The sequence below is a fragment of the Phoxinus phoxinus genome (assembly GCF_949152265.1).
Source record: "Phoxinus phoxinus genome assembly, chromosome: 9".
Taxonomy (NCBI): Eukaryota; Metazoa; Chordata; class Actinopteri; order Cypriniformes; family Leuciscidae; genus Phoxinus; species Phoxinus phoxinus.
In genome coordinates this window covers 6,023,863-6,037,310 of record NC_136884.1, presented here as the reverse complement: position 1 = coordinate 6,037,310, position 13,448 = coordinate 6,023,863, and the positions used below count along the sequence as shown (strand labels likewise).

Here is a 13,448-nt window from a genome sequence, read left to right as displayed (position 1 = left end):
ATAGATGCAAATCAAAAGTTTGATTTGAAGAGCTTTATGAAAGGCAGTTACTGTAAATTAAAAACACTTAAAGTGTAAAGGATACTTTGTGATTTTGTGTATTGTACTCACACAATTGAGAACATGCTGAAATGTTTTTAAAAAGTGCACTTTTGATGATCTGTTGTGATAATAGCATAAGAGTTTAAAGAATTAACTTAATTGTGAAAATGGAACCAAAGCAAATAATGAAAAAACTGCATACACTTAATGTCAGTGTGAGATATTGGTGGTTTTAGTTAAGGTTTATATTCCTAATAGGTGTCGTTGTAAACCTAAAAAAATACTGTAGTTTCAACCTGAAAGCAAAAACAAATTACTTAATGGAGAGGAAACAATAAGTAGAAACTGAAAAGTAGTTTTTTTCCATACTTGCATGTATTTTATTCTCTGGGACGTGATCCTTCACTTCACTACTGTGATCCTTCACTACTCATAAGCACCAAAGGTTGATAAAGAGAAACATTCAGTCGCAGGAGCATTCAGAACAAGAGCATCCAAAAAGAGAAAAACTAAATGACAATAACATGTATTATTCAGATGACAAATTGATAATTTACTGAAGGAAACAATCAAGAGATGTGAGGAGAAAAGGGTTTGGCTTGATTGTGAAGTCACAGATTGAAAACGGATAAATGCAGAACTGTAGCATTTCCCACAGTCATTTAACATGAGATATTTTACATAAATGTGATTGTGATTTTCCTAGCTTTGGAGCATATGAGTAAACACAGTGCATTGTAGCGAATACTGGTGACCTGAACATGCAGAAAGAGCTTGTGGAACCATCATCCGATCGTGTCTGCCGGGTATTAATTCCCAGATGTTTTGGTAGGATCTCATTTTAAAAAAACAAAACAATACATTCATAAATTCATATGATCAACTTCATGGGAGCATTAATATATCCAATATGGTTCCTAAATGTAGATGGCATGTCGCATGGCATATTTTGGAGTATCTGGAAGCATACTAGAGTTCAGAATGCATGTGCTTTCATGGTTGTTCGGGAGTTTTGAACAGAAACATCTCGTGCTCGTCACTAGTCGACAACTCATCATCGGCGCTTCGTGGTGCTTCCTACACAGTTCATGCTTCTGCTCATCTGGGGAAAGTGCACGTTTGGAGTTCTGGCAGTTGGGCCGTAGAGGCCCAAGTTTCTTGCAGCAGTGGACTTGCGAGGGGTTTTGACGCAGGGGAACGGAGAGAAGATCTGCTGAGGTTTCGGAGGTTCTCCTGCCAGCGTTGATGGGCTTCTTCTGAGGGAGCTTCCACTTTCTGAGCTGGAAGAGTCTGAACCGGGACGGCGGGTGGATGGGAGCTGAGCTGGGGTCGTGGGCTCCGGCTGCGGTTCTGGAGTTGGTGTAGGTGGATCAGAAGCTGGCTCTGGTTCCAGTTCCAGAGAAGACAGCCGGTTGTCGATCTGCTGGAGATCCTCTACTTCTTCAGTGCTGTGATCTTGCTGAGAGACATCTGAGCTTCCAGCCTCCAACTTCTCTTGCTCTTCATCCTCCAACTTCTCTTGCTCTCCATCCTCCAACTTCTCTTGCTCTCCATCCTCCAACTTCTCTTGCTCTCCATCCTGCAACTTCTCTCGCTCTCCATCCTCCAACTTTTCCTGCTCTCCATCCTCCAACTTTTCTTGCTCTTTGTCTTCCTCAAGTCTTCTCTCCTCTCCTTCTTCAGATGCTTCTTCCGTTTTGCTGGTGTCAGTTTGATCGTCTTCTATCTCCAGAGAATCATCAAAGCCGAGCTGCGCCCGCGCCCTGGCGATGTTCCTGCGGTGTGCGCGCACATGTGTTCGCCACGGGGAATGATGTCTTGGCTGCATCATCTGATCCTGGTTGGGGGTGGACTGGGCTTGGGGAACACCACCGTTATGGATGATACAATTCTTTGAGGATCGCTGAGCGGGTCTGGGCTTCCTGCCCAAGAGAAGATGGTTGACCACAGGGGAGGGACCAATTTGGGAGGCAAGGATACTGGTGGCTGGACACTTGTCTGTGAAAAATCAATAACAAAGAGTTAGAAAACAACAGTAATTGCAAACAGAATGTCAGAGTCAACATGAAATCGTGTTTCCGAGTTTACTGAGTTAAGCAGGGTGCACACTATACGATTTAAGCTTGTCAGACTGTTCGAACGCAGTAAGCCATGTCACACTGTAGGATCTCAGTTGTCATTCATGTCAGACTGTGCGGCAGTCAAAAAGTTTTCATCATCAATCCAAACTTCTGACACAAATTTGGAAAAGTTTGATCCCAATGGTCATTAATCAGCTGTCAGTGAACATGTCAAGTGATCAAAGACTACAGATTTTAGCCTAGGTTCAGAGGATTCTCAAAATTGTATAGTGTGAACCCGGCTTTAAACGTGATATTCAAGGTGAAAACAGAATGGGGCTTTGTGATGTCAGCAAAAAAGGAAAGTGGTTTCAGAGGCCGAAAAATGCAGAGATATTTTATACACACGCACGCACGCACACACGCACACAAAAATATATATAGTGTTCAGTGATGAATTGTGCAAAAAGAAGATTGTGCATTGTGAAAATAAATATGACCTATTATTATTTCACGGTTCCAAGTCTCTATTATGTCCTGTAATGGTGCTATTGCGAAATTACATCTTCCAATATTTTAATAAATGGAAAAAAGGTAATTAACCACCTTTAGCATATACCAATCCCCTGAAAAGAAAATATAATGTAGAAAACACCTTGATTAATCAGTTCAGCCATCACCAAAATTACAAATTGCAATTCATTGCATTATACACCAGCAGACCCAACACCGATCAAAACAGATCTCCAGCACCATATATCTGCAGTATAATGAAGCCATAGTTGACACATGAAGATCAATACCAGTGTGTTGGTTCTGCTGTTTACTGGGTTGATGAGGTTCAATAGTTTCAGCTTCCACTGGAGGTCCTGGGAAAAATGCCACAGTATACTGACTAACACTTCATATCCCTTCTGTCACTTCCCGAACTTATCTTCGACAGTAAAAAATGGTTGTGATATCAGTATGATCCTGCTACCTGAATGGATGTAAAGTAGCCCGGCTTGCTGCTGTTGTTTTTGCTTGATGCGCGAGTACTGTTTCTTCAGCGCGCTGATGTCAGTGCTCATGCGCTCCAGCATCATGCTGTTGATGGCCGCTTGATGCTCGGCCCGTCCCGCGCCCACCGCCCCGGGACTGAGCTCGGCCATGTTACTGCCCTGAGAGCTCTGATCTCCTCTGTGATCTGCAGAGCAGATAAAAACAAAAAGCAAACATCGTAAATAATAATGTGTAGAGTGCAAGAGTAACGGCTGCGTCGGCTCCTTTCCAAACCTTCCATTTATTTAGTTGCACTGGAACTGAAGGCCGTAATTAAAGACAGCTTGAATGACTCGACCCACCTCAGATTCAACAAGAACTGACTAATGCATCGAGGATTAAATCCCTTTGGGGCAGATTCAGACAGAATTGTCAAGGATTTTCAGGTCTTGCCAAGGTTAGCTTGGCAGAGTGAGATTCACTGAACTTATGTTTGCATTACTCCATGAAATCACCCTTACTTTGACAAAGCCAGTATAGTTTAAGTGACTCAAAAATCGTTAATCATTACGAAATCAAATATCTTGTGCATTTTATAAATGTGGTCAGTCCGTGTTCAGAAAGACATAAATCATGTTTGTAACCTCAGGCTACACTATTAAATCTACTAGATTTTGAAATATGAAATGTAATCAGATTCAGACCTTTAAGGTGCTTTTGGTATCTTTGGATTTCAGGGGCCAGAAGCCCACCAAGAGGCCCCAGGCAGCCCAGGGCAGTGACAATAGAGTCTTCATCATCCATGTCAGCATCATCATCACTCTCCCATCCATGAAGTGCCAGACTGTACAGAGGAAAAACAATACAATAATATCATGCATGACATATATTAAATACAACAACAACAACAACAAAAACAATTTATATACATAAAATATAATGCATGAAATCAAATATTAAATAAAAAAAAGTAAAAATGTAAAAATAAATTAATAAAATGTAATTAAATATTTTAAATATTTAAAAATAAAACAGAAAAAGAAACTAAAAAATGCATACATAATACAAATATAAAACAACAAATAAAAAATATTAAATTAAATTGAAAAATGTTATTAAATGTTTTAAAATAAAATACAAAAACAAACTAACAAGTAATAAAATGCATGAATAATGCATAAAACAAAAAATTAAACAAAAGAATTATAAAATATATAATTCAATTAAAAATGTATTCATAAAACGGAAAATTGAAAAAAAGAAAAAAATATATAATGCATGAAAAATAATAATTTTAATATTTTATTAAATATATATATATATATAAAAACTAAATAAAACCATGCATGAAATAAAAACATGAATAAATAATAATAATAAACAAAATGTACTACAATTTAACAATACAAATATTTAAAATAAGGTAAATAAAATTAGAGAGTATAAAAGAAAACAAACAATAAAACATTTTTTTTATTGCATCAATGCTCTCTTCTTTGAAAAATAAAGTCGTAAATAATCTTTCAACTGAGTGTAAACCTTGTCAAGATAAGAACATTTGCTTTTGATATTTGCATGCCAATATACACACGTGCCATAAAACAACACCCTGCAGGCTCGTAGTAACGTGTTTATATGGCTGCAAAACTCTCACGGTTGCAATCTGTGCTGTGGGCGTCGAGTGTCCTCAGCTCTCATACCTGCTGTTCGCTCTGACCGGGGCAGGGAACGGGGTGATGTTGTAGGTGTATTTCTCCCGGAGCTCAGCCAGCTGGGGGAACGGGAACGGGGCCATGGAGTAGACCGTCTGTCAGGAGGAAAACAAGTGCATATAATGCACACACACCATCAGCCCCAAAAACAGTAGATAAACTACTACTAGAAGCTTTTGCCATTTTCAAACACAATTTTAGAACATTAAACCTGTTACTCCTTGCCGATTTACCTAAATGATAAGGTTTACATAGAAAATATCATGCATTTTTCATGATAATAATTATATGCTCCGTCTTACCTGCATGAGTTCATTGGAGTCGATAAGATTGTGCTCCAGCATTTCCTGTGTCAGGCAGCCCATAGTGCTATAAAATTCATCAGCAGTCTGGCACTCCTCAATTCGCCTGAGAGGGTTGAAAATGTATCTCACTCAAATGTATCACATCAATCTGGTCGACAGTGCAAACAACTCTAGGTGAACTTACTCTCCGAGTTTGGCCCAGATGGCCAGAGCCACACGCAGCAGCATTTCAGAGCCCTCAAAGAAGACCGAGTCCCAGATCTTCAGCACGTTGTGGTGGGGCAAACAGGTGGCAAACATGGTCAAAAACCACTGCATGGTGAAGACGTTGGTGAGCGGAGGCTCATAGCTGCCTGAAACACAATGCAGTTGAGCTGGTACAAACATTCTTCTTTCGCATCTATACATATGTACAGGGTTGCTAGAGCTACATACCTCCTCCTTCCCGATTGGCTACTTTCTGGAGGTGGTGGAGATGCTGAGAAAGCTCTGGAAGCTTCAGTCGCAGAAGATCTCTGAACACGGCCATGTCCACTGAGAGGGCACGCAGGTTATTGGCGAAGTAACTATCGGGAAGCACCTTATCAATCAAATAGATCATAACCTATAACGGAACGATAGAGGATAATTAGGTTTATCTTTTTGCTTATATAAGAAAAAAGCTCATCTTGCTTATAAAATGTGTCTGTCCATAATCTCATGCTCATTTAAACTGAGGGGGGCACATGTTAATTTTTGAAGTGGATTTTGAATTAACAAATAATATTACTGATTAACAAATTAAATTATAATTAAAATAATAAAAAAAGATAATTCATACAATTAAATGGTGATACTTCACAATATGTATATATATATATGAATTATTATGTAGGTAAACCTTTAATGCATCTCCTTCATTTCCCTCTGTGACCTCCAGAATGAGGGCAGCCAGAACATTGAAGCCCTGACAGTAGCCGACAGCCTTGTTCCAGCGGGCGTATGCCAGCAGTACCCGCTTCAGCACCACCCGGTCCTGCTCCGCCTCCTGGCCACAGTAGGAACTGCAGCCTGTCCTGTGCAGGTCCTGAAATAGAAGAGAAGGGGAAAGAAAGTGTGACTTACCTATGCACACAAGCACACTGAACTTTGCTCACTCGCGCACAAGTGCCTCACTGTTCTCATCCATCCAGTGCTACACACACACAAACACACATCCTGCTCCATTATCCTCTTACTGACGCACTGCAATGAGCAAATATCCTGTTTCACCATTTAACCTTTTATCTTCCTTCCATTAAATATCTCTAAAGCCACAATTTGTTTGCTTGCCTCATATTATTATATATATCTGAATGTTAAATAACTGCATATAACTACAGATATGAACCTTCACTATTTGGATTCCCAAAGAGTCATCATCTGGATTGCTGCGATCGTTGAAGGCAAATCTCATGGTTTTCTCCCAGTCTATGGAGATGCTGTGGAGGTACTGGTCAGCCAGGGTCAGCCATACCTATATAAAAACAACCAAACATTATACAGTGTGTAAAATCTCACAGATATGAAAACAGTGAATTTTCCAGCACATTTACCCTCTTCCTCCACTCTTTGGGAATACCCACAGGGAGTCTGGCCACTGCTTTCAGGGCGTCGTACCACTGCAAAGTAAAACAACCCCAAAACAATCAACACGCAAACCAAAAGCATATTTGTTGGTTTATTGCTGTTTGAGGTTTTTAGGGCCATAGTAGGCATCTAATACATACTTGTTGAAAGCCGTTCTTGCCTAGAGAGGGTTCGATAGTGAACTTCAACCTGGTGTCGACCCCTGCAATAAATGGCAGACAAACTGTGAGACAAAGAAATAAAGACGTCTCTTCTGTAGCTGCAGGCGTTTCATTAACAAATGAATGAAGGGTAGTTGCGTAATCACCACTCAGGATGGGGAAAATAATATGATAATGTTATAATCTGAAGTAAGTTAGAGTGGATTTTGAAATACTATTAATAATTAATTATATACACTAAATTAAAATTAATAACATTTTAAATAAATAAATTACCAAATTATATCAGGATAAATTGCAATTATCTTTATTTGATAAAAAAAAAAATTCAACTGAATCAGGTCTCTAAAAGAGTTATTGGTCATAATATTCACGTTTTCAAATTCTAGATATTTAACATGTATATTTGTAAAATAATTATGTCCTTTTATCATCCTCACTTGTCACTAGCCCATTAATAATAGATACTATTTGTTTTCATTCAATGACTCATTATTATTGCAGGCAGGTAACCTTACTCTCTTCTTCGTCTAACAGGAACAAACACTAAAAAAAATGCAAAGAAATGACTGGAAACTACAAGTGTATTATCGACCACGACGCAGAAACCAAACGCTGGATATCGAATAGTTGATAAATGACGCTGTCCACTGCTGAGCGGTGCTGAACCCCACTTCCGCCTACTGTTTCTTCCGGAATCACGACACCATCCTGTATTACGACGAAATAAACAAGTTTTTTTCATTGTTAAGAAGTCATATTGACCGTTAAAGAGCTACAACAACACGATGAATTCCTTAAATGGATGTAACCTTCACATTAGCCATGGCTAAAGATGCTAAATCCTGTCAAACGCGCAAGTAAACAACTCTACCTCACCAATATGATGTGAAATAGGAAGCAGCATTTCTCCTATAGACTTTCAGTGTATAAAACAATTAGACCACCAACCTGAGTCCATCTCTGTCAACGTTTAATGGTATAAATGATCAAAAGGAGTGGCACCATTTCTGCATCTATTTCGCTCGTCAGCCGAGGCTGTTCCGGATTAACCTACATGATTACCGTCATCTCTCCAGCCCTCATGCTCGGCACAACACATGTGTCAGCATGAGAAGCATGTGCAGTATTATGTACTGACTATCTTATACATTAAAAATATAAATTTGACTATAGAAACGTTCAAAACAATTATCAATGAATAAATAGGCATACTATTTAAATATATAAAATGATTTCATAATAAGCATATTCAAACTTTCAGGACCCCTAAAAGCTAAAACCATAAGAATTTCTCAATTTCAAATTTATTAATGTAAACGTAGTTCACAATTTTATTAATATAGCTGATCATATATTTATTTAGTAATAAAGCGAAGGCCCTTTAGGTCAGCTAATTTTCACAGAAATGCCATTCTGCAATCAATAACAGTGCAAAATAAATGGGCATCTTAGGAATAAAGAGTTTTATCTACAATCACAGGACAAAGATAGACTAAATTATAAAAAAAATAATGCCCTTAATGCATGCTGTATTCACCTGGCTCTAGGGTGCACAGCAGGCGCGGCGCTCTTCTAGAGATGCCGTTGCGTTTCTTCAGCACATTACTGATAATATTACCGACTCCTCCAGCTGCATTCTGCCGTTTCATACAAACCCTCGATCTCTTAGAGGAGACAAACCTTTCCTGCTTCATCTGGAGAAAAACACTGTGAGGACGAGGTCCGTTTGACCGCGCATTTAAAACGATTCTCTCATCCCGAGAATCATCTCATCTAAAAATATCACACTCGTTATGTTATCAATAAAGCAGAGAAGAACACGTTCGAGTGTCATTTATCCTCATACATGAAGATGCATGTATGTACCTTAAGAATAATAATTATAAATAGCATAAAAATAATCAAAGGTGATCGAAACGAACGCGCAGGATGGGAGAGGCGAGATAGCGCGGTGATGCGCGCGTCTACACCCACATATGAGCGTCACATTCAGGGTTGTGAGGGAGGAGGGACCGCTCTGGAGGAAGGGCCAGAGAAACTGAGGAAAACAATGGCCAGCACAGTACATGAATGACTAGTGCCATGCTGCCAACTTTAGCATTAACCTTTAAGAACAAGATATTCCAAATACTCTGGATCCAAAAATCACACAAAAAAGTCTTAGGACCCTATTATAGGCTAAATCCCAAGATAAGAGTAAGGATAAGATGGTTGAATCGTCATGAATTCAAGTGATCTGAATGATTTACTAGCAATAAGTTGTGGTTTTACGGTGAATTTAGAACAGTTAAGGGGCTAAAATCCCCTTTAGCTGTTATACATTCACTGAAGACCATGGCTTCACATTACTTATTGCTTTTATTAAAGTGTTAGTACATTAAATGATTTACTTTAAGTGGAGCAGTAATACTGAAGTAATGAGATCACACAATTGTATGTTTGTAGAGTAATTTACAAGGGCTTCAAACACGGCTCAACCAATCAGAATCAAGGATCTGTTTTATAAAAAGGAAATGTTGTACTTCAAGGCACTTGGAGGAAATGGGAAATTGTTTAAAGTTAGTTCTGTATAAAATAATGATTTAAAACATCATGAAAAAGTGATATATATATATATATATATATATATATATATATATATATATATATATATATATATATATATAGATAAGGAAAAATAAGTAAATAAGCAGGCTTCTTATTTTGTGCTAAACGACAGTGTGTCCGAATATTCCAAATTATCTATCCATCCATACAATATACAGAAAGTCAGGTAAATTTGACCATTTTTAACATAGTCTGATTGTCCAAAAGTGTCTTGATTTACCCAAACTCATGTGACTAACAAGAGAGACAGATGTTTAAACATTTCTGACAGAAAGAATGATAGTCCAGATATGGAAAATGTATAAATATATATTTTTCCTGACATGCATTTAGTGACAAAACAACAGTGATAAACACCGTTGCTCATGTTTACAAAAATAAACATGTCAAATACAACAAAATCCATAACCGTTCACGACTACTGTATATACTGTATAAAGTCACACCTTTTGCATCATGAATAGACTGAATAATGGCAAGCATATAGTGCTATAGTTCTGATGTGATTTGATACTGTACCTGTTTGACAGTGCTTGTCATGCTGCATGTAGATAAAATGGAGGAAAACACATTTAAGAGACGCAAGGCCACATTGATGACTAATTAGCGAGCAAAATTCAAATACAAATTTGAGCTCACTACAACGTTACGGTGCTAATTTGCATGTCAGTGTCATAAACTCATCACATGAATGAGTCGCCTCTGAAACCGGCAGGGATGTTGAACAGTGTGTGTTTTGAATCTAATGCAAATAAATGACTTGTAAAGGTGAGGAGTCGTCAATCCTGTGGTAGCGAAAAGATATTTCAGAATGCGGTCTACCCTATATATATCCATTTGATATATAGTATGTGAGCCTGAGCCTTTCAGCAACCATTATCTATGTAAGTCATATTACACCACCGCATCCTTTCAAAACAGCTGAAGGATAACAGACGTCCAGTATCAATGAAAGCTAAGACGTATTGTCAATCTAGAATATAATAGTATAGCGCTTTAATTCTTGACAAACTAACCTCCGGTTTCACAGACTGTCCCAGAATAAAAGGCATTGTTGAGCTGTTTTAACTGAAAGCAACTTGCACTGGCATATCTTAAAATATGTCAGTGCCATGTTTTTTTGTCTCAAGATGCACACTAGTAATGTTTTTTCCTAAGGAACGTTTATAAAAGCTACTTAAATGTCCTTATTGAACTAATGCCAGCTTAATCTAAGCCTTGTCTGTGAAATCGGGCATAAAAGTCTGAGAATAAAATGTGTATATATCTGGAATAAAAGATATAGAATGTACTACAGGCTGCTTGCTTATTTTGCTTGCTCAAGAGCATGATCTTTTTAAGTCCACATGTCATACTAACAAGAAACTATGATTGTAACCGCAGGTCAAGATGTGTAGGTCCAACCACACAACTCTGCTATTTGCCATTTACTATATAAACCTATAGTAGAGCCCTAAAACAAGGGCAAAGGGCATAATCGGGCCCCTTTAATACTGCTGCTCAGAACAGTAATGACAGCAAGAGGAGGGAAATGAGAGAATGATTTGTAATTACGTCTTTTCTGAGAGACGGCTTGCAGGCAGGCGGTGACTATATCACAGTTCTTCTGAAACTTCTGCCGTTGTCTGTCCTTCCTCTTGACCTGACGCACCAGTTTGGCCGACTGTACAGCGATGCGGTACTTCACCTCTTGAACGATCGACTTCAGCTCCTCCGGACCTGATCACAAAATAAATCTCGTTTCAATCTGAAGGATGTGCGTTAATTTGATAAAACATTTTTTTTAATAGAGTGTGCTGTGAGAGTTCAAATAACACTACATATGTAGACAGGTTAAGATAATTCTGATTGTCAAAACATCTTTATAAGTAAACTGTCATTATGGCCTACAAAGAACCTGAGCACCTGAGACAACAATTAAATTACTTCAGCAAACAAAGGGTTAAGATTTAACTGGCTTTTAGAGTGGCATTATAACTGGGTACCGGTAAGTTCTCATGCAGTATCTGCAACACTATATTTAATCTAAAACCGCACCCCAATCATATAACATATAATATTACTTAAGAATAATATCACTCTATTTTTGTGTGTACATGGAAATGCACTGCAAATAAAAAAAATAAAAGTATGAAAAATTATGAAAGTTAAAATGGTGATTTTTTAAATTTATTTATTCATATTGCTATGTATTTATTTAAAGCATGATCTAAAAACAAAAAGGAAAAAAATCCATAAATTATAAAAGAAATGGATGAGACATACACTATACTGGTCAAACGTTTGGAATAATTTCGTTTTTTTTATGTTTTTGAAAAAAGTCTCTTATGCTCACCAAGGCAAAAATGCAGGAAAAACAGTAAAATATTATTACAATTTAAATAACTGTTTTGTATCGAAATATATTTGAAAATGTAATTTATTCCTGTGATGCAAAGCTGAATTTTAGCATCATTACTCCTGTCTTCAGTGTCACATGATTCTTCAGAAAAGTCTTAATTATTCAAAAAAAAAAATTGACCGGTAGTTGATGAATTACAGTACATAAATTGGATTGAATTGACATCAGTTGAAAGGGGAATTGATGCTCACCTTTTTGAGTCAGGTATTTCATCTGATGGCGTCTAGTGTGTTTCTCCTGAAGTTCCTGAAGAAAGTTGGAGCCAGCGTTGCTCCTTCCCAGGAAGGCATCCGAGCTGGAGGCTTCGGTCGAGCTGTCCACCCCTCGGACGCTATTACTGTATGTGTCATAGAGCTCCACTAACAGACACTCCACTATAGATGATGCCCGGGACTCTCTCAGGTCATCTTCATCCGAATACACACCTGCTTCATGAATCCCCCCTCCACCTCCTCTTCTCTCCATACGGATCTCTCCAGCTGGTGATCCATGAGGCTCTTTTGCGCACTTGGATAGTGAGACTGATAATGATGAAGCTGTTTTGGCGCACTCATAGTTTGTATCTGAGACTGAACGACCCTTTGAAACCCATTTGTGAAGCGCCGAGAAGCCGTCAAGGTACGACGCACCTGAGTTGACGAAAACTCCACTCTCCTCCTCCGAGCAGATGTTGTCACATATGTCAATCTCCTTAAGTTCTTCTTTAGCGACGTCCACACCAGACATGTTTTACCGCTCTTTAAAGTTCAGCATTACACACTCGTGCACATTTGCTGCACATTAGTACAAACCAAAGATTGTTTTAGATGAATCAATAAGGAACTCAAGTTCCGGGTGTGTTCCATTACTTGAGCGGGGTTGGCAGCGCCTTTCCCAGGCTCTGGTTTCCTTCCTGAAACGGTCTAAATCCTGATTGCGCGCCCCTGCTGCAGGAATAGTTCAACCCACCTCCGAAACTTTTGAAACAAACTTTCTAAACAGGTCAATGAGAAATATAGGCTATATAGTAGGCCTTATTTGTTTATTTCACTACAAATATTTCAAATGAAAAAAATATAGGCTACAATTATTATTTGTAAATTAACGTGTCAAAATAAATACATAAAACATCACAAATCTAGGCCTACATAAACAATATATAGGCCTACATATATATTTAATTGTACATTTGCTGTTTTTTTTTAAATATATGTTTGTATGTTTTCAAATAGGCTATATGGATCGTGTGTGTGTGTGTGTGTGTGTGTGTGTGTGTGTGTGTGTGTGTCTTTTATATTTTACATTGTTTAAAGATCTGGATTGAAACGTGAAACTGCATCCTTCTTACATACAATATATTAAAAAAATTCAAACTTTTGTAGGCCTGACAGAGTTTTGAGTGGGAAAGTCAAATAAAAAGAGACGATATATTGAATCAAAATTGTGAATATTTATAGACAGTGTTTGTTTGTATTTTTGTGTTTTAAATTTAGTTTTTTTTTTTTCTCTCCTGTTCTTAACATCAACCTGCCAGGCACTATGCATGAAAATTAGCCAGTGTTTGGCTAAATCTATCGCATTTTACATAC

At 38.0% G+C, this 13,448-nt stretch overlaps 1 protein-coding gene across 6 annotated transcripts; it reads right to left on the bottom strand.

Annotated features, from left to right (window-relative positions):
• Positions 1-281: 281 nt before the first annotated feature.
• Positions 282-12,846, bottom strand: tbc1d30 (TBC1 domain family, member 30). Of its 6 annotated transcripts, XM_079622519.1 has the most exons (14): positions 12,072-12,846; positions 11,034-11,198; positions 6,849-6,910; positions 6,675-6,740; positions 6,470-6,595; positions 5,981-6,166; positions 5,536-5,704; positions 5,285-5,453; positions 5,098-5,203; positions 4,784-4,890; positions 3,788-3,927; positions 3,082-3,288; positions 2,906-2,971; positions 282-2,040 (listed from the first exon to the last, which is right to left on the bottom strand). In XM_079622519.1, the coding sequence occupies exons 1-14, from the start codon at positions 12,604-12,606 to the stop codon at positions 1,097-1,099; spliced, it is 3,048 nt and encodes a 1,015-aa protein (XP_079478645.1). In that variant the 5' UTR covers positions 12,607-12,846; the 3' UTR covers positions 282-1,096. The 6 variants fall into 6 exon arrangements, with proteins under 6 accessions (XP_079478645.1, XP_079478646.1, XP_079478647.1 ...); XM_079622520.1 differs by lacking the exon at positions 2,906-2,971 and having other exon boundaries at positions 411-2,040; positions 12,072-12,759; XM_079622521.1 differs by lacking the exons at positions 11,034-11,198; positions 12,072-12,846 and adding an exon at positions 8,410-8,823 and having other exon boundaries at positions 411-2,040.
• Between the last annotated feature and the right edge of the window lie 602 nt (positions 12,847-13,448).